This window comes from Notothenia coriiceps, unplaced genomic scaffold (assembly GCF_000735185.1).
Source record: "Notothenia coriiceps isolate Sejong01 unplaced genomic scaffold, NC01 NC01_scaffold00033387, whole genome shotgun sequence".
NCBI lineage: Eukaryota > Metazoa > Chordata > Actinopteri > Perciformes > Nototheniidae > Notothenia > Notothenia coriiceps.
The window spans coordinates 33,332-48,085 of NW_011366088.1; the positions used below are offsets into that span (position 1 = coordinate 33,332).

At 45.0% G+C, this 14,754-nt stretch overlaps 1 protein-coding gene across 1 annotated transcript in view; it reads right to left on the reverse strand.

The window, feature by feature from the left end:
• Nucleotides 1-219: 219 nt before the first annotated feature.
• Nucleotides 220-14,754, reverse strand: part of LOC104961489 (lipid phosphate phosphohydrolase 2-like) — a 32,701-nt gene continuing 18,166 nt past the window's right edge. The window contains exons 4-7 of the mRNA XM_010789785.1: nt 7,525-7,787; nt 6,832-6,889; nt 5,274-5,450; nt 220-3,404 (exon numbers count right to left, since the gene is read on the reverse strand). Coding sequence (XP_010788087.1) covers nt 3,240-3,404; nt 5,274-5,450; nt 6,832-6,889; nt 7,525-7,787 — 663 coding nt within the window. The 3' untranslated portion in view covers nt 220-3,239. The remainder of the gene's footprint in view (nt 3,405-5,273; nt 5,451-6,831; nt 6,890-7,524; nt 7,788-14,754) is intronic.

A 14,754-nucleotide genomic window follows, 5' to 3' on the forward strand; every position in this document is an offset into this window, starting at 1 on the left:
ATTGCTAGCAATCAGGGTTACAGTGAACTCACCAAGAACATCTTGAAATCTCAACGATGCAACAATGTTGTTTATGACCTTTTATTTCTTAAAAAGGGGGAAATGATGTTATGTGTTTATCATGACCGTCTAGTGAGCACTGTAGATATGAATGCTTGATGAAATGAAACCTCATGTAAATCCATCATGAGTGACATGTATACATTTAGACAAAATGACTGATTGTGGATTATATCTTTATTTAAAATTATCTGCTTTAGAGCCTATAGATACAATCTATATACAAAAAGCAAACGACGTGAATCATACCTGTGGACACAAACCAACCAGTGCACTAATTCAATAAAGCGTATAACACACAGAGCTGTGAGATGGAAACGTGGTGGAGGTGCATCAAACTCCGTGAAGTCTCTATTCTCATCCTTATTTGTGTTATTAGTCTGGCTGCAGTAATATACAGATGATTTAGATGTAGGGGAGGGGGCTCACACAGCACTTCACCACAACCAGATCCAGCTGTTCCTAAATCTGGGTTTTTAATGTGTAGAAGACCCCAGGGACTAAAGTTCACAACGGGATACCCTCCACCCTAAAGAACCCCACCCTCTCCAATCCCAGCTCAGAGTCAGGGCCTCACAATCACTTCCAGGTGAGATTCTCCCGTCTTTCTGCCCCCATCAGGTCTGTGGTCTGTCTGATCTGGTGTCAGTGCTTCAGGGCTCTGCATGGTGTACAACAACTGTACCTTAATCACAAATTAACCCCATCCATCAACACAGGAAGGGGGAAAGGAGAAGAGACGGTTCTTTGAAGTGGGAATGGAGCAGCTTTAAAAAAACACAGTTGGATATGTAACCCCTTTATCATTACAGCAGCGCCGCCAAGGCATCTGGCTTATGTTTGGGCCTGGAATTGGATCCATTTGTGTGGCAACTTCTACAGTCTTAAAAGAAAAAGAAAAAAAGAACGGGCGAAAGCACACTGTACAGGGGAAATTAAAATCGTACCTACATGCGAAATAAAAACATACAAGCACATATATATATATATACACATCCTTCACGCAACATGAAACATGTCTCATAGCATTAGTACAGTATTTGTGGCTCATAGTGGCAAGCGGGGGGGGTGATTGCACAAAAACTTTAACAGCGCTGGCATTTCCAACCATTACCAAGAGTAAATAAAGCTTTAAAATAAATTAAACACCATTTTCATAACGGTTGTCTCATCCTTCTTTGATTATACGTATTTGAGAAATTAAAAATTAAACAAACGAAAATAGAGGCCAAATTGCTAATTTAATTGATTGGCAGTATAGTAGTGGTATCAGAAATTAAAGCTATCTGCATCAATGGTTTCTACGTCTGCAGTCCATTTCACACAAACGAACGTCATCCACAATTAAAGTTGTAATTTAGCGAGAGCCTCACTACTGCAGCCCTTAAAGTCAAATGAGAAAAGAAGGGTGATCCATTTGCTAAGTCTGCAATAATTAGTTTTCTCTCTTGTGTTAATGACTTAAAGCAGGTTTAAAGAAGGATTTGCCAGAATAATCTTTCCTTAATCCCACCCCAAACTTTTTTTTTTTCCGTGTATAAGGGGGAAAATTATTTTGCGTTGGTTGTTTCTCACCATTTGTTAAGTAATAAACACAGGATTTAGGTCAGACGTAGAAAATGCATCACCAAAACTTTTTTCAATCTTAATTTTATCTCAAGGCATCTGTACTGTACGTCACCACCGTTGAAGGTAAATCTGACCAAGTTTGGATATCTGCCCTTAAATCTTAGTAAATGTCCTGACCTTCATTCAGACTTATCTGTATACATACTTGGACACTGCTCCAACATGAATCAGACTTTATCAATGTGCTGTGAGTCATCAGGCATGAAAAGCCTGTGTTGCCACTTTTAAAACAGTATATTGTTTCTCATAGTTACCCAGACCTGTTTGTGCGGCAGTTAGAAAGCTGGCAGAAATGTATTGTCAGCTGACTTCAGATCATCGGATTACCTCTACACCATGATGTTTGATATACATCCTCTTTCAAAGCAGCTTCTGGGTGGTTCGGAGCTAAAATGTTTTAGTTTGTGAGCCTTTTCTTGCCAACAGGGTGACATTAAATATGGAGAAAATGAGCTCATCTACTGTGAACTGGTTGCCACACTTAATAAATGTCTTATGATTTGCAACACAGCCAGTTTAAGGTGCACTAAAATGAAGCGATTCAACAACATGTGCCTTCACCAACATCTCTAAACATTCTTGTCTTTCTTCCTCTCGTTCTTAATTTCATTTCATCACAGCTAACTCATTTGGTTCTCTACAAATAGAAGTTAAAAACATCGATAAAACTACATTAAGCGGTGTATTTGATATTACCATAAGAGCTCAGAGTAAGTAAAATGTGTGAAATACAACTAAAAGATATTCCCATTTCTGCAGTTCTCAGGCTGTTTTCATTCATTTATCCATAAGAGGGGAAACCCAACTCTCACTGACCCATTATATAAAACTGTGTGCAGCTGTTTCCTCCAAACATGGCCTGAGAAACAGATTCTAGCTCATTAGGAAACAGTGAGTCTAAAAAACAAGTGACGAAACAAAAGAAAGTGGAACATACTGTATATGGTGGCATAAAGGTGAATAAAATCCAACTTAGATTTGTCAATTGGCAGAAAACCATTCTCTCTATTGCGAGCCCAAGGATCCTCTGCTTGTAACTTGATAAAAAAACGTGGCCAAAAGCACTTATTAAGGCATTGGAGTATCATAGCTTCGTTGCTGTGGGTGTGGAGTCATTCACTTAATGCAGCTTTAAGCACATACAATATATATATAAACAATATGCTCCTTTTTCTCTTACAAGAGAGAAGCAGGTCATCATGGAGTCTTTGAGAGGGGGCTCGGGCACCCTCAGTCAGTCCAGTGGTTGGAGGGAGGGGGAGGGGGGGGTGTGAGTGGTTGACACAGGGGGAGTGAGGAGGGTTTTGGGGGCTGCACGCTACAGACCTGCACCTTAGCTTTCTCCTTCGAACAGACATGCAAATGGTGAGTTGCAGCATTCATAAAGACAGTCTGGGGCTTCTCACATCAGCAGCAGGCAGCCCACTGAGTCAGGACTAACCTAAACCCTGCAGGCTGGACATTTAAAAAGGTAGAACCCCCAGTTCTGGACCCTATCTCACAGGTTTGAGTCTGCAGGCAGCAGCCCCCGTTCCTCATCGTCCGCCCCCTCACACGGGACCACACTCAGTAGTGTGTCGATGATTGTAATGGTTGCTGTTCTCCGAGTCGATGATCTGCAGGCTGGGTTTCCTCTCAGGCTCCTCGTTATCGGCCGTGTCTTGCCTCGTGCAACGCGGAGGACGCTTCTTAAAGAAGTCCGACACGTAGCACACCTGCAGAGGAGAGGAGAGGATGTTCGATGTGGTCACAAGGATCTATACAGGACGGTTTTTGTTGTATTTCAACTCAATTTAAAGAGGCCCTATTATGCTTTTTGGGGTTTTCCCTTTCCTGTAGTGTGTGTAGGTTTCTCTGCATGTGAATGGTCTGCAAAGGCTAAAATCCCTGTGTTCCCTCCCGAGGGAGTTTCTCTCCCCCGCACTCCCCCCCTCCTTCCTGAAACGCCTCCATTGGACTCCTTTGTTTTCCGTAATATAATGACATCATTATGTACTCACACTTCTATTGGCTAGCGCTCCAACACATTGTATGTGATAAGGTAAGGGGTGGGACATCTCTATGTGGTTGCCCAATTAAAACAAAGTAGCTAACCAATCAGAGCAGATTTGGCTCTGGTTTCAGACAGAGGGTGAAAAGAGGTGCTGCAGCACAGGCAGTATGAGAAAAATAAAGAGCTTTTTGAACATTAAAGCATGGAGACATGTCCCAGTAGAGACACTAAATACAAATATGCCTGAAACTGAAAATGTGCATAATAGGGCCGCTTTAAAAACTGCAATTACTTTGCACACTCTCATAATGTATCCTATGTTTATATTTAGTTGGTAGTAGGTTGGTCTATTATAGTGTATAATATCTTATTGTGTATCTTTGTATTGTACATTCCAATATGCAAGGCCTTGTAAACACGCTGCTGTGACAAAACAATTTCTCCAAAACTAAATGTAATCTAATGGGAAATACCTTTCCCATAAAAGATTGCAAACATCTGGACAGGTCTGAGCACAGCTGTTTAGTGTGACACACACACACACACACACACACACACACACACACACACACACACACACACACACACACACACACACACACACACACACAAGAGAGAGGAACACACAGAGAGCAGGCACATGCACTGAAGGCCATAAAAGCCTATGCCCAGGAGGGGCTGTAATTGCGCACAACACTGAAGGCCAAAAGAGCGGGCTCACTTCCCAATTATACACACACACACACACACACACACACACACACAGCCACACACTCAAACACACTCGACCACTGCAGGAGTTTCACCGTGCTGACAGTGGCTCACGCTAAACAGGGAAGAGGCCAAACAATAAGGAGTCCAGTTGGATGAAGAGAGCACAGTATTGCATGAGAACCTGCCAGTGTGAGTGTGTGTCAATAGTACACACTCTTCTGCTGTCACACCTCACTCACCTCATGTTTTTTCTGTCTACATGGACTTTTACTGCCTGAATAAACTGAAATATAGACTCTTCAGCGGTTGCTGTACTTTAAAAAGGGAGTATCACTAATGGAGAGATTTCCATTAGATGTAATTTTTATGATCTGCACCCACCCATGTTTACTTAGCTAAGAGCAAGAAACCACAAGAGAAAGACTCAAAGTTAAGAGGTAATCAGGTCTGAGGCTGGAGCTACTTTATAGAAAATTAAATGTACAAATATGAGCATTATTTTTCTACTGTTAAAGAGGCCCTATTATGCTTTTAGGGATTTCCCTTTCCTGTAGTGCTTATAGGTTTTTGTGCATGGTCTGCAAAGGCTAACATCCCAAAGTTCCCTCCAGAGGGAGTTTCTCTCACACACAGTAAAGGCACAAAATGAAAATATGAAACCTGAAAATAAGTGTATTAGGGCCCCTTTAAAAATGTGTAGCTCTGAGCTGATGGGCTGACATTATTGTCAATATTCAATTTCCTCCTCTTTGTATATTGAAACCTCAACACTAGACCATTACAGGAGTTACGACTGTATGACATGATGGAAATATAACGCAGGAGTTATTAAACTTCGCGATGTTTGGCCTTGAGAGGCGTTGCCGTGGTGACTCACATTAAGCACAGCGACGAGCGCTCCCTGCAGCAGCCCCACCAGCACGTCGCTCCAGTGGTGCTTGTAATCTGAGACTCGGGTGTAACCAACGTACACCGCGAAGGCCACCAGGAAGAACTGGATGGTGGGCCGGAGGAGGCGGGCCCACTTAGCCACCAGTCTGGCCTGCACGTACAGCTGGGGGAAGAGGAAGAGGAGGAGAGGAAGGGGGGTTTGAGGGGAGAAGAGACAGGAAAGAAATGTCATGAGTGGTTTAACATATAATAATTATTGTTTGTTCTTTTGCTTGAAATTAATATTTCTTGCACATATTTTCAGATTCTATAAAAGTTTTTAGAATAGCTAAAAAAAAATTATATTGTATTTCCCTTACTGTGTTTAAGTATGTTCCGTTATACACGAAAGCACCTTACCTGTATGTTAAAAAAAACACTTCAATTCAATACTTGCAGTGGACCTGATTTTGATTCTAAAACTTTGGTCTGATCACAGCAGAAAAAAAGTTACAATAATGTAAATATAGTATTTATACTTGCATAATGTAAAATGCATGTCATGTAATAGGCAGTAATGCAGCAGTCACATTTATGTTGTGCATGTTAACTTTGATATTTGCTTAAATATAGAGCCGGTCATGTTGTAATGTTAAAAGCTGGATGAAATATAACTCAAAACACCCCCCAAAAAAACAGCCCATTTATATGAAGCATGATTGTGTCCCTCTAATGCAAACAGTTGCTGGTAATATGTCTTAAATTGGATTTAACTGTAAAAAAAGTGTTGAGTTTGAATCAAATGTATGTCGACTATGGACTGAACCCCCTTTTTTGGGGTGCTAGAAAACAGCAAATGCCAAAAACATTTACGGACTTGGCACCAGTACAGTCTTCTCCTGGGCTTTACTGGGCTGCTGTTGAAGGTGCAAACGTTGGCATCACACTGCAACCCCCCCCCCCACACACACACACACACTGCAGGACACAGGCTGAATATCACAGCATTTCCTAGTATTTGCCTGGCAAGAATGAGAGCGAGGTCTAAACCAAGGACAGGCATTGACACTAGCTGGAGATTTACTTTGAATTTCTCTTTGAACTGAACAGTTTTGCTTCGCTTGGCCTCTTGACGCCCTGCTGTCTAGCACTGCTGCCTGGCTTCTAACACAAAGACAGGAGGCCAAGGGTAATGAACTGGATGAGACACAACACAGGACATGCTCTGCCTTCTTCATGGCTGGAAGAAAGTCAGCTGAGGCCTCCAGATTATTTCTCTCAGTATCCTCATTCTTCCTCTCAACAGTTGCCCTTGTCCTTTTATGTCCACAGGCACAAACTGTCTCTATGAGCTCTTTCTCTTTCTCCAAAATGTGCCCTCGAGTGCAGATCCAAATTCAAAAGCCTGTTGTAAGATGAGTCCATCTGGGGGTCGACTGTGCCTGATTCACACCGAGATATCAGCATGGTGACCATATGGAGATGTTCCCATGTTTACAGTACACAGAGTATTTACACTGTGTTCCAGGACTTTTAGTCATGGGTCGAGGATGTACTGTACTTACCGCTAAGAACAACATGCAGTACATCCCGAAAGAGGAGTGACCGGAGTAGAAGGACAATCTGGAGAAGAGACAGAAGCAAATGTAAAGTGTCACACAGGATATTTAAACTGTAGAATACTGTTAGCATTATTATTGTGCAAAATCTGTTAGAATAGTAATCTCCACACAAACACAAGTAAGTGAAACAAAGTGACAAATGACTAATGTATGCATAGATGGAAGAAATACTCAGATATTTTACTTAAATGTAGAAAGGTTTGAAATTCTCTGTTGCAGCTTAAAGTACTATCTAAGTATTAAATAAACTCAAAATAAACTTAATCAACCAACATTTGATGCGGTATGGCCCATTTCAGAATAATATATTCTAAAGTATGGTATTTTAATTGAGGTGAATTAATGTGTTCATCCCAAACTTTGGGGTTAAGGTTGGGTTTATTTAAATTAATATATATACTGCTGGGTAGCTCAACCTATAATAATATATCATGATTTTAGTTGATTCATGTTTGTTTGATAATCTAAATGTACAAAGTAGGTATAGTGGGGTAGCTTCGATTTTATTTTGTATCTAAAGAGACATATTGCAATCAACCTAAAGATACATAGACAGCAAGAGTCCTGCAGGTGCATTAACTTTCAATAAGCTACACACAGAAATGAGCCCGTAAGACCTCCTCCTCATCCTCGTACCTGGACTCTGTGACGTCCTGGTGGACTCCGGTGCAGTTGATCACCTGCATGTACCCGGTGCAGGCTTTAGGATTACAAACGGACAAGAAGTTGGGTCTCGGGCGGCCGATGGTGAATTTGGCGAGGTCGGTGAGCGACTGGCTGACGGACCCTCCGAACAGGAAGGTGCCCACCACCTTGTAGAGGGCCGCCACGTACTGGTTGAAGTCAGAATTGGAGTAAATCCTCTTGCTGTAAACCAGATAGGCTTCTCCGGAGGAAATCTGAGGAATGGCAAAAAACAGAGAAGACATTTGTTATTGCATTTTACGCATCGTTAGAATGAAATGACTTTTCCTCCTCATACATCAGAGCTTTGTCCAATTCCTCAGGTTGGTAATGGAGCAAACACACAGCACATACTTTTATTTAGGGGGGACGGTTGGGTGCCATTGCAAATGAGGCATGGTCTTGTTGAACATCACAGTTAAAAATTATCTGAACTATCCCTCACTGTTAAGACCTATAGAAAATAATATAGGAATGAATAAAACGGTGTACGTAAATGCTGAAAGTGGACATTTCTGGGTCAGAATATGAGATTTATTTTTTAACTATTTAATATCACCATGAAACCTGTATAAGGTTAATTATTTTTTGCATCACACATATTTTGAAAAGTTGTGTTTAAACATACAAATGAGGCATTTCCAATGTTTACTTTTAGTGACTTAAGGAGAAATCCAAAGACGCAAACGGGCAAAGTTAGTCAAATCAACAGCTTGATGTGTATTTTGGATGATTTCTCTCTACTAGTCATGAAGAAGAAATATTATGGAAGCATAATTAACCATTACATGAACAACCATGTTTTTTCCAGTAGTGTCGAATGAGTGAAGTCTTGTTCGCCTGGCTTGAGTTTGGCTTCACTGAGGTTTTTGATTTGATATACTTTATTAATCCCCGTGGGGAAATTGTTTATCTGCATTTGACCCATCCTAGTGTTAGGAGCAGTGTGCTGCCATTTTGAACGGCGAGCACGGGGAGCAGTGTAGGGAACGGTGCCTTGCTCAGGGACACCTCGGTAGCACTTGGTCTTGCCGGGACTTTAACTGGTGACCTTCCAGTCCCTATGGACTTCGCCACCACCTAATGGCGTAACAAGAAATTGACAGACCTAAGAGCCTTACCAGCAATAGAGCTAAAGATTTAGTTTGTCAGTATCTTACATGATCTTATCTGTCCTGTTGTCCTGGGGAGGGGTCCACTTGTTGCCTGGACAGAGAATGACTCCTAACCCAGGACCGAGTCAGGCCAGTCCCTAGTGATATTCACACTAATCTGGTCTGCATGACTCTGATCTGAGTGTTGTATATTAGAGTTGTTTCTCTGTTTCACTCCGTTAAATTGCATTTTGGATCAGCTCTATCTATCTTCCAGTCTGTTTGTCACTCTGGTGCCAGACCACCTGTTGCTGTACCACCAGAATCCAGAGCAGCTTCTTTCCTCCGGCTGTAAGAATCATCAGCTCCGCACTCCAACATAAAAAATAATTTTGTTTTCTTGTTTTTCTTCATCAAGGGAATTAAAAAATGTATTTTGTTGTGCCACTGTGAGTTGTCGAGTGCCAATAAATTAAAGTTGAATCTAATCTCATTATTTCAGGTTCAGGAAGATTTTCACTTCTGACCAGGGACAAACATTTGAACCTCTGCAAACCTCTGGTGTGGCCAGAAAGAGAACACTTTTTGGAAATTAAGTGTCAAGGAACCATTCCCTCACTGGCATCTCACCCACATACAAAACAACCTATATTTGACCATCAAATGTAACTTTCTTAGTGTCACTGTTTATCGCTTTTGCACCAGGTGTGGGATATTTACTTAAGATTGTAGCTGGCATTTTGGAAACTTTGGTATAATATTTATTATTGGAGCTTATCAATAAATGACCAGCGCCCTGTTTGTGCAGTTCATTCACAAGAAAACTCTTGCACGTCCTTTACAAGCAAACCAAACTAAAGTATAACTAGTAGCGGCTGGTGGAAAATATTTTTGGTGGGGCTATGGAAGGCGATGCTCCCCGGAAGAACATTTTGAGAAATGACCCCTTAAATTATGACTTCTGGTGATGTTAGAGGGGGGGGGGAGGACACATTTAGGCTTAAAAATATGAGATAATCCATAATCTTCAGTGTGGTGAGCTATGAATCTTCCAAAACTTCGAAACACCTTGTCCTGGACAGTTTCTACAGTATAAACTGTACAACAATACAGTAGGCCCACACAAACTGCAGAACACCGGTGCTTTGGGAACACTCAAATGATTGAATTCCCATTTTCAGGAGACTAAATACGAACATTATGTGTGTGTGTATGTGTGTGTGTGTGTGTGTGTAATACTTGCCAACCCTCCCGATTTCCGCGGGAGACTCCCGATTTCATTGCCCTCTCCCGGTTACCTCCAAGGGTCATATTTCTCCCGCATTTGTCTCGATTTCTGACAAAATCAGATTTACTCACGACTGTTTCCACTCGGACTTTAATACAGCTACACCATTGTTTGGTTTCCATGGTAGCGCGTCTCTTTAGCAGCGCGCGCAACTCAAAGTCTGCTCACTCCTTTCCTGTAAAATACAGGTCCGTCCAGCCCCCATGGTGCTACAGGCATTGCAGTTACAACTACAATAAGCATGTTGTAGAGCCGATGAATGGGAGTCGGAGGCGTTGTGTTCAGTATGGAACTCCACACTTTATTAACACGAAACATTCAGACAGGTAAGACATTAGCTTGTTGCTGTATGTAAAGCTAGCATGAATGAACAACAACCCCGGTGCCCTCACTAACGGGTCCGGGTTGCAACACACACAAACACACGGTGAATTATGTCCTAACACGTGGCACCACACAAGCCCCCCCATAATTAAAATGTACACAAAATCAGCGTGGTGGGGAGGAACGACACGCCGATCCCCTACGACTCCTGCGTTTGGTCAGCTAATCGCTCTACACCATGATTTTCTCTGTTGTATAAGACAAAATAGCAATTTCAGGATATTGTATTAAAAGGACACGTCTTATGTACATGAACTTGCGTAGTTTCAAACACTAACCGGCCGCACTGGGTACTAACCGCCCCGCAGCACTCGTCAGGTTTTGAGTCAAGCGACCCGACCTGCCCAACAGGCTACAGTTGTCCTCACTGTCGGACGTGTGTGTGTTTTAGAGTTCATACGTCTTCGTTTTTTCGTGGTTTTTTATATTATTAAAGTGAGGCTCACTCTTACTAATAAAAACATAGTAATAAGGTAAGTTTCAGGTAGACAGAGTAGACGTTACGCTCGCACCGAAATAGCTTCGTTCCCATTAAATCTCGCCGGTAAAAGTTGTCGCGTGCGGAGGCGAGCCAAGGAGAAAACGGATGCGAGGGTTTGCCGCTGCCGTGGACTTTTCCTGTGCGATTGACGTGTCGTCAGTAAGAGTGCGTCTGGTGTGTTGGTTCTCGTTGCCGACGATGGTATCGTGGAGGAATAGCCAAGTCAGGTTAGCAAGACGCTTTGGTATTCGAGAAAGTTTCTGCGCGCTGTCAACACGCCGTACGGCTCGACGACTAGAACGCGAAAGACCGCCCTGTACGATTGTTGTGTGTGCATGGTAAAGTTGTCCAAAAACTATAGTGGATTTGTTGAGGTTGAAAGTGCTATGGCAGAGAAGTAGTCGACATTCGAAAATCAAAACAAACTTGAATGAAAGTAAACTGTAATAAATGGTTTTGCGCATATCTTACGGTTTTAGGCGAATTCTAGCCAAGGCAAATTTAACTAATATCAGCATAATAGTTAAGTCCATTCTTTGGATCACAACGAACGTCAGGAATAAAATTCCCTTAAAGGAAAAATATGAGATGATTTTACGTTGTTTTTTTCCCAAAACTAAGGATTTGAATAAAACAGAAAAATAACGTGAAAACCCGTCAGTCTAAGGACACATGCAAGTCTAGACTCAAACGAGAATATCATTGGATTAAATATGACAAACATCGTTGTATAAAAATTTATTACCGTCTGCTTTCCCAAGTCTCAGAAAAGAAAAAAAAAAAGGGACAAAGTACACACCGTCGGTGACAGTACGAGAACTTTTGTAATGGGTGACATCAATAGCATGCACACTTATTTGAAGGTTTGATACATTAGTTGTTGTGCAACACATCGAAGTCAATTTATGAACATACACACATCTAATTCTTTCTCACATTTCTATTTCTTGACGTCATGAATTACTTATAAAGTAGCATGCCTTCCAGGTCAAAATATGTTCACTCTTCACACAAAAGCGCCAGCATCCGACAGTATTACCGAATGCTGAGAGATAAACCTGACCACCTAAGCGTTGAAATTCTCATCCGGAAGCCATATAGTTTTTTTTCCAACCCGGGGACCGGATCTCACCTATCGTTCGGGAGAGTCGAGTTCCTTTACTACGATTTAGACGATCCTCCCCTTTATGCCTACAAATAAGTACTCCTGTAAGTGATGCGGTGACTACGGAAGGCACAGGTCTGCCGCGATCGTTGTGCGGTAATCTCTGGGCACGTAACGACTTCTCGGCTGAAAAAAGAAGAACCGAATGGGTCATCGGGCCACGTCTCCGGTGACCGACACTGGTGGTCGCGGGGGCGTTGTAGTTCTTCCGAACCCCCTCTGACCTGTGCGTGTCGTCGGTCGGGCCGTACTCTGTGTCCTGTCTCACAAAGATTCGGTGCGGCGGCCAAGCCCTGGCCACCGCTTCTCACACAGCAGAGGACGCGTCGATGTTCGAGGCCCTTTGGATCTCGGTCGCGAGTCCATTTTTACCGGGACTCGCAACCGCCCTGCGTCGCGCGATAGGAAGCAGTCGGCTGCCTCATAGAGCCCTTCAAACAAAAACACACTGTGCCTCGAGTTGTCACACAAGACGGAGCTCCCTTCTGCAGCGAGCACCCCCTGTACCGGCGCGCACTGTTGCCGATTACGGGCGGAGTAAGTCGTATTGCCACACTCCAGATACCACAAGACACGTAACGCTCCTGTTTCAAAGTTGACCCTAAAACACTGCGCTGTAAAGAAAAGGGGAGGAGCCGCCTAAAAAACAGGTGGCCTGAGGAACACCGCAATTTTTATTTGCGAACCAACTACGGGAACTGCACAAGCAGGAGCAAACAATGGAACCGTTCCGTCGATGCAGCCCGAGCGACAGGACCCTCGCCTGTAAACAAGAGTCCGACACCAACTGAAAGCCTGGACTGGACGGTGGAAGAGCGCGAGCGGTGGTGTTTCGAGCGCCCACTTCGGGTGCAGTGTGTGGCTTCCAGGGGGTCAGATACGGCTCCCGGGCCGTCAACTTGGGAAGATTCGAACGTCCATCGCTCCCGCCTCAAAAGTTGGGTACCTGCGACCATAGCAGGGCGGTAAGAGACTGTCAGTAACCGGACGCGGAGTTGTGCACAAGGGCTTCTGGCTGTGCCGCCCACCGCGGAAGCGATGCGGCGCTAATGGGCGGCGGGAGTGCTCGGTGGTGCTGTTGACTGCGGATGGGGTAGGCACGCGTGTAAGTTGTCTGAGAAATGGCCGTGTAGACCGCCATCGGAGGCCGACAAAGGGGGGTTTCACCTGGACGACACACCAATTCGTGGTCCCACGGTATCGTAGGGGACCTTGCAGTGATTCTGTTGTCACTATTGCGAAAACATGAAGGAAGCTCAGAGGACGCCTACGGAAAACCCGAGTTCTTGCGGCGGGTTGTGCTGCAAGGTCGAGACTACCTAAGCCACCGACGCCGTGGACGGCAAGCACAAACAGAGGCACCTGCTGTATGAGCAGCGGTGCGGCGAAGTCACCCTTTCGTCGTGGAAAGTGGGAGCGCTCGGAAAAGTGCTCCGGAGTCGTTTGTGCCGCAACTAGTAGTTAGACGTTTCACGTCAAGCCTACAAACTATACTGAAGGAGCCTGTGGCTCAGTGGTTACCGACAAGTGTGGCGGTCGCTTCCACCTCCGACAACGACGAAAAAGGAGCGGGCGAGTGTCGGGGCCAGCGCAGGCACTCAGACCCTACCACTGAAAGATGGTAGGCAAAGAAGGCAGACCCGGCGAAGTGTAATACGCCGGACGACATACTCCGAAACTTCCCATGCTCGGGGGCCAGGTCCGCTAGCCGACCTGCCGTCTTCGTACTCAGACGAAAGTGCCTCCAGTTCTGACGCAACCGGTGGGGGTGCAATTCGGAAGCCACGCGAACCACAGGCGTATCAAGGTAGACCGTACCCGACTTTTTCTTACACTCCTGAACCCGACACTCACGCACCGAAAGTCGCGCGATCTCAAACGTGGCGGTGGTCGCTTCCGGGGAAACCTCGCAAAAGGACCACGGACTTCCTCACACTGGTGCAGTTGTAGGCTGACCAACCAGGAAACGAGGAGAGTTACCAAAAAGGATGAGGAGTGGTACGCACCTGTCCTGCTGGGCAACACGCCCCGGTCAAGGGAGCAGCGCACAGTTGCAGTCTGGCGTCTGTAACGGGCTACGAAAGTAACGCTGCACCAACACAGCAAAACCGTGGGCAGTCTGAAAGGAGCTGTCCACGAGTGTCAAGTGCAGGCTCGAGGACCTTGCGGCACCGCTCATCAAACCCCCAATTCGCACGTGTCCTATGGCAATGGTGGGAGTATGATTGCCCGAGACACTCGTTCAAGGTAGGAGGTACTTCCGCCGGGAGTTCCCGTCTCCTGTCCGGATCCTCTAGACGTCACGAGGTGACCGCCTCAACCACATGCCACACATCGGCGACTCCCAAGGCCACCTAAAGGGGGTTGCGTACCGGGTCGCCCAAAAGGACGTCCTGCGCGATTCCGGCAACGAGGCTAGGGGTGACGAAGCGTGTCAGAGTCCACAGGCCAAGGGCACCTCGAGCGAGAGCCCCGTACACAATAGTCCCTAGGCCGTGCTGCACGTGTCCCTGGGATGTGGGAATGCTACCCGGAAAGGCCAAGACCTTACTGCCCCGTGTCTTGTGGAACAAGCTGGACCCACCATTCCGGCTGGCGCACCTGACCCCTTCCGACGAGTGGACTGAACTCTTGGGTCGGCCCACCACGACCGAGCTGGGAGGCACTACCCCGGCGGGGGGCGGAGTGGGACAGAGCTAGCTCCGGATGCCAAAGGCCAGGGTTGAGAAGGACCCGGCGTTAGTCCGCCTGCAGCGAATTAAAAAGGCTG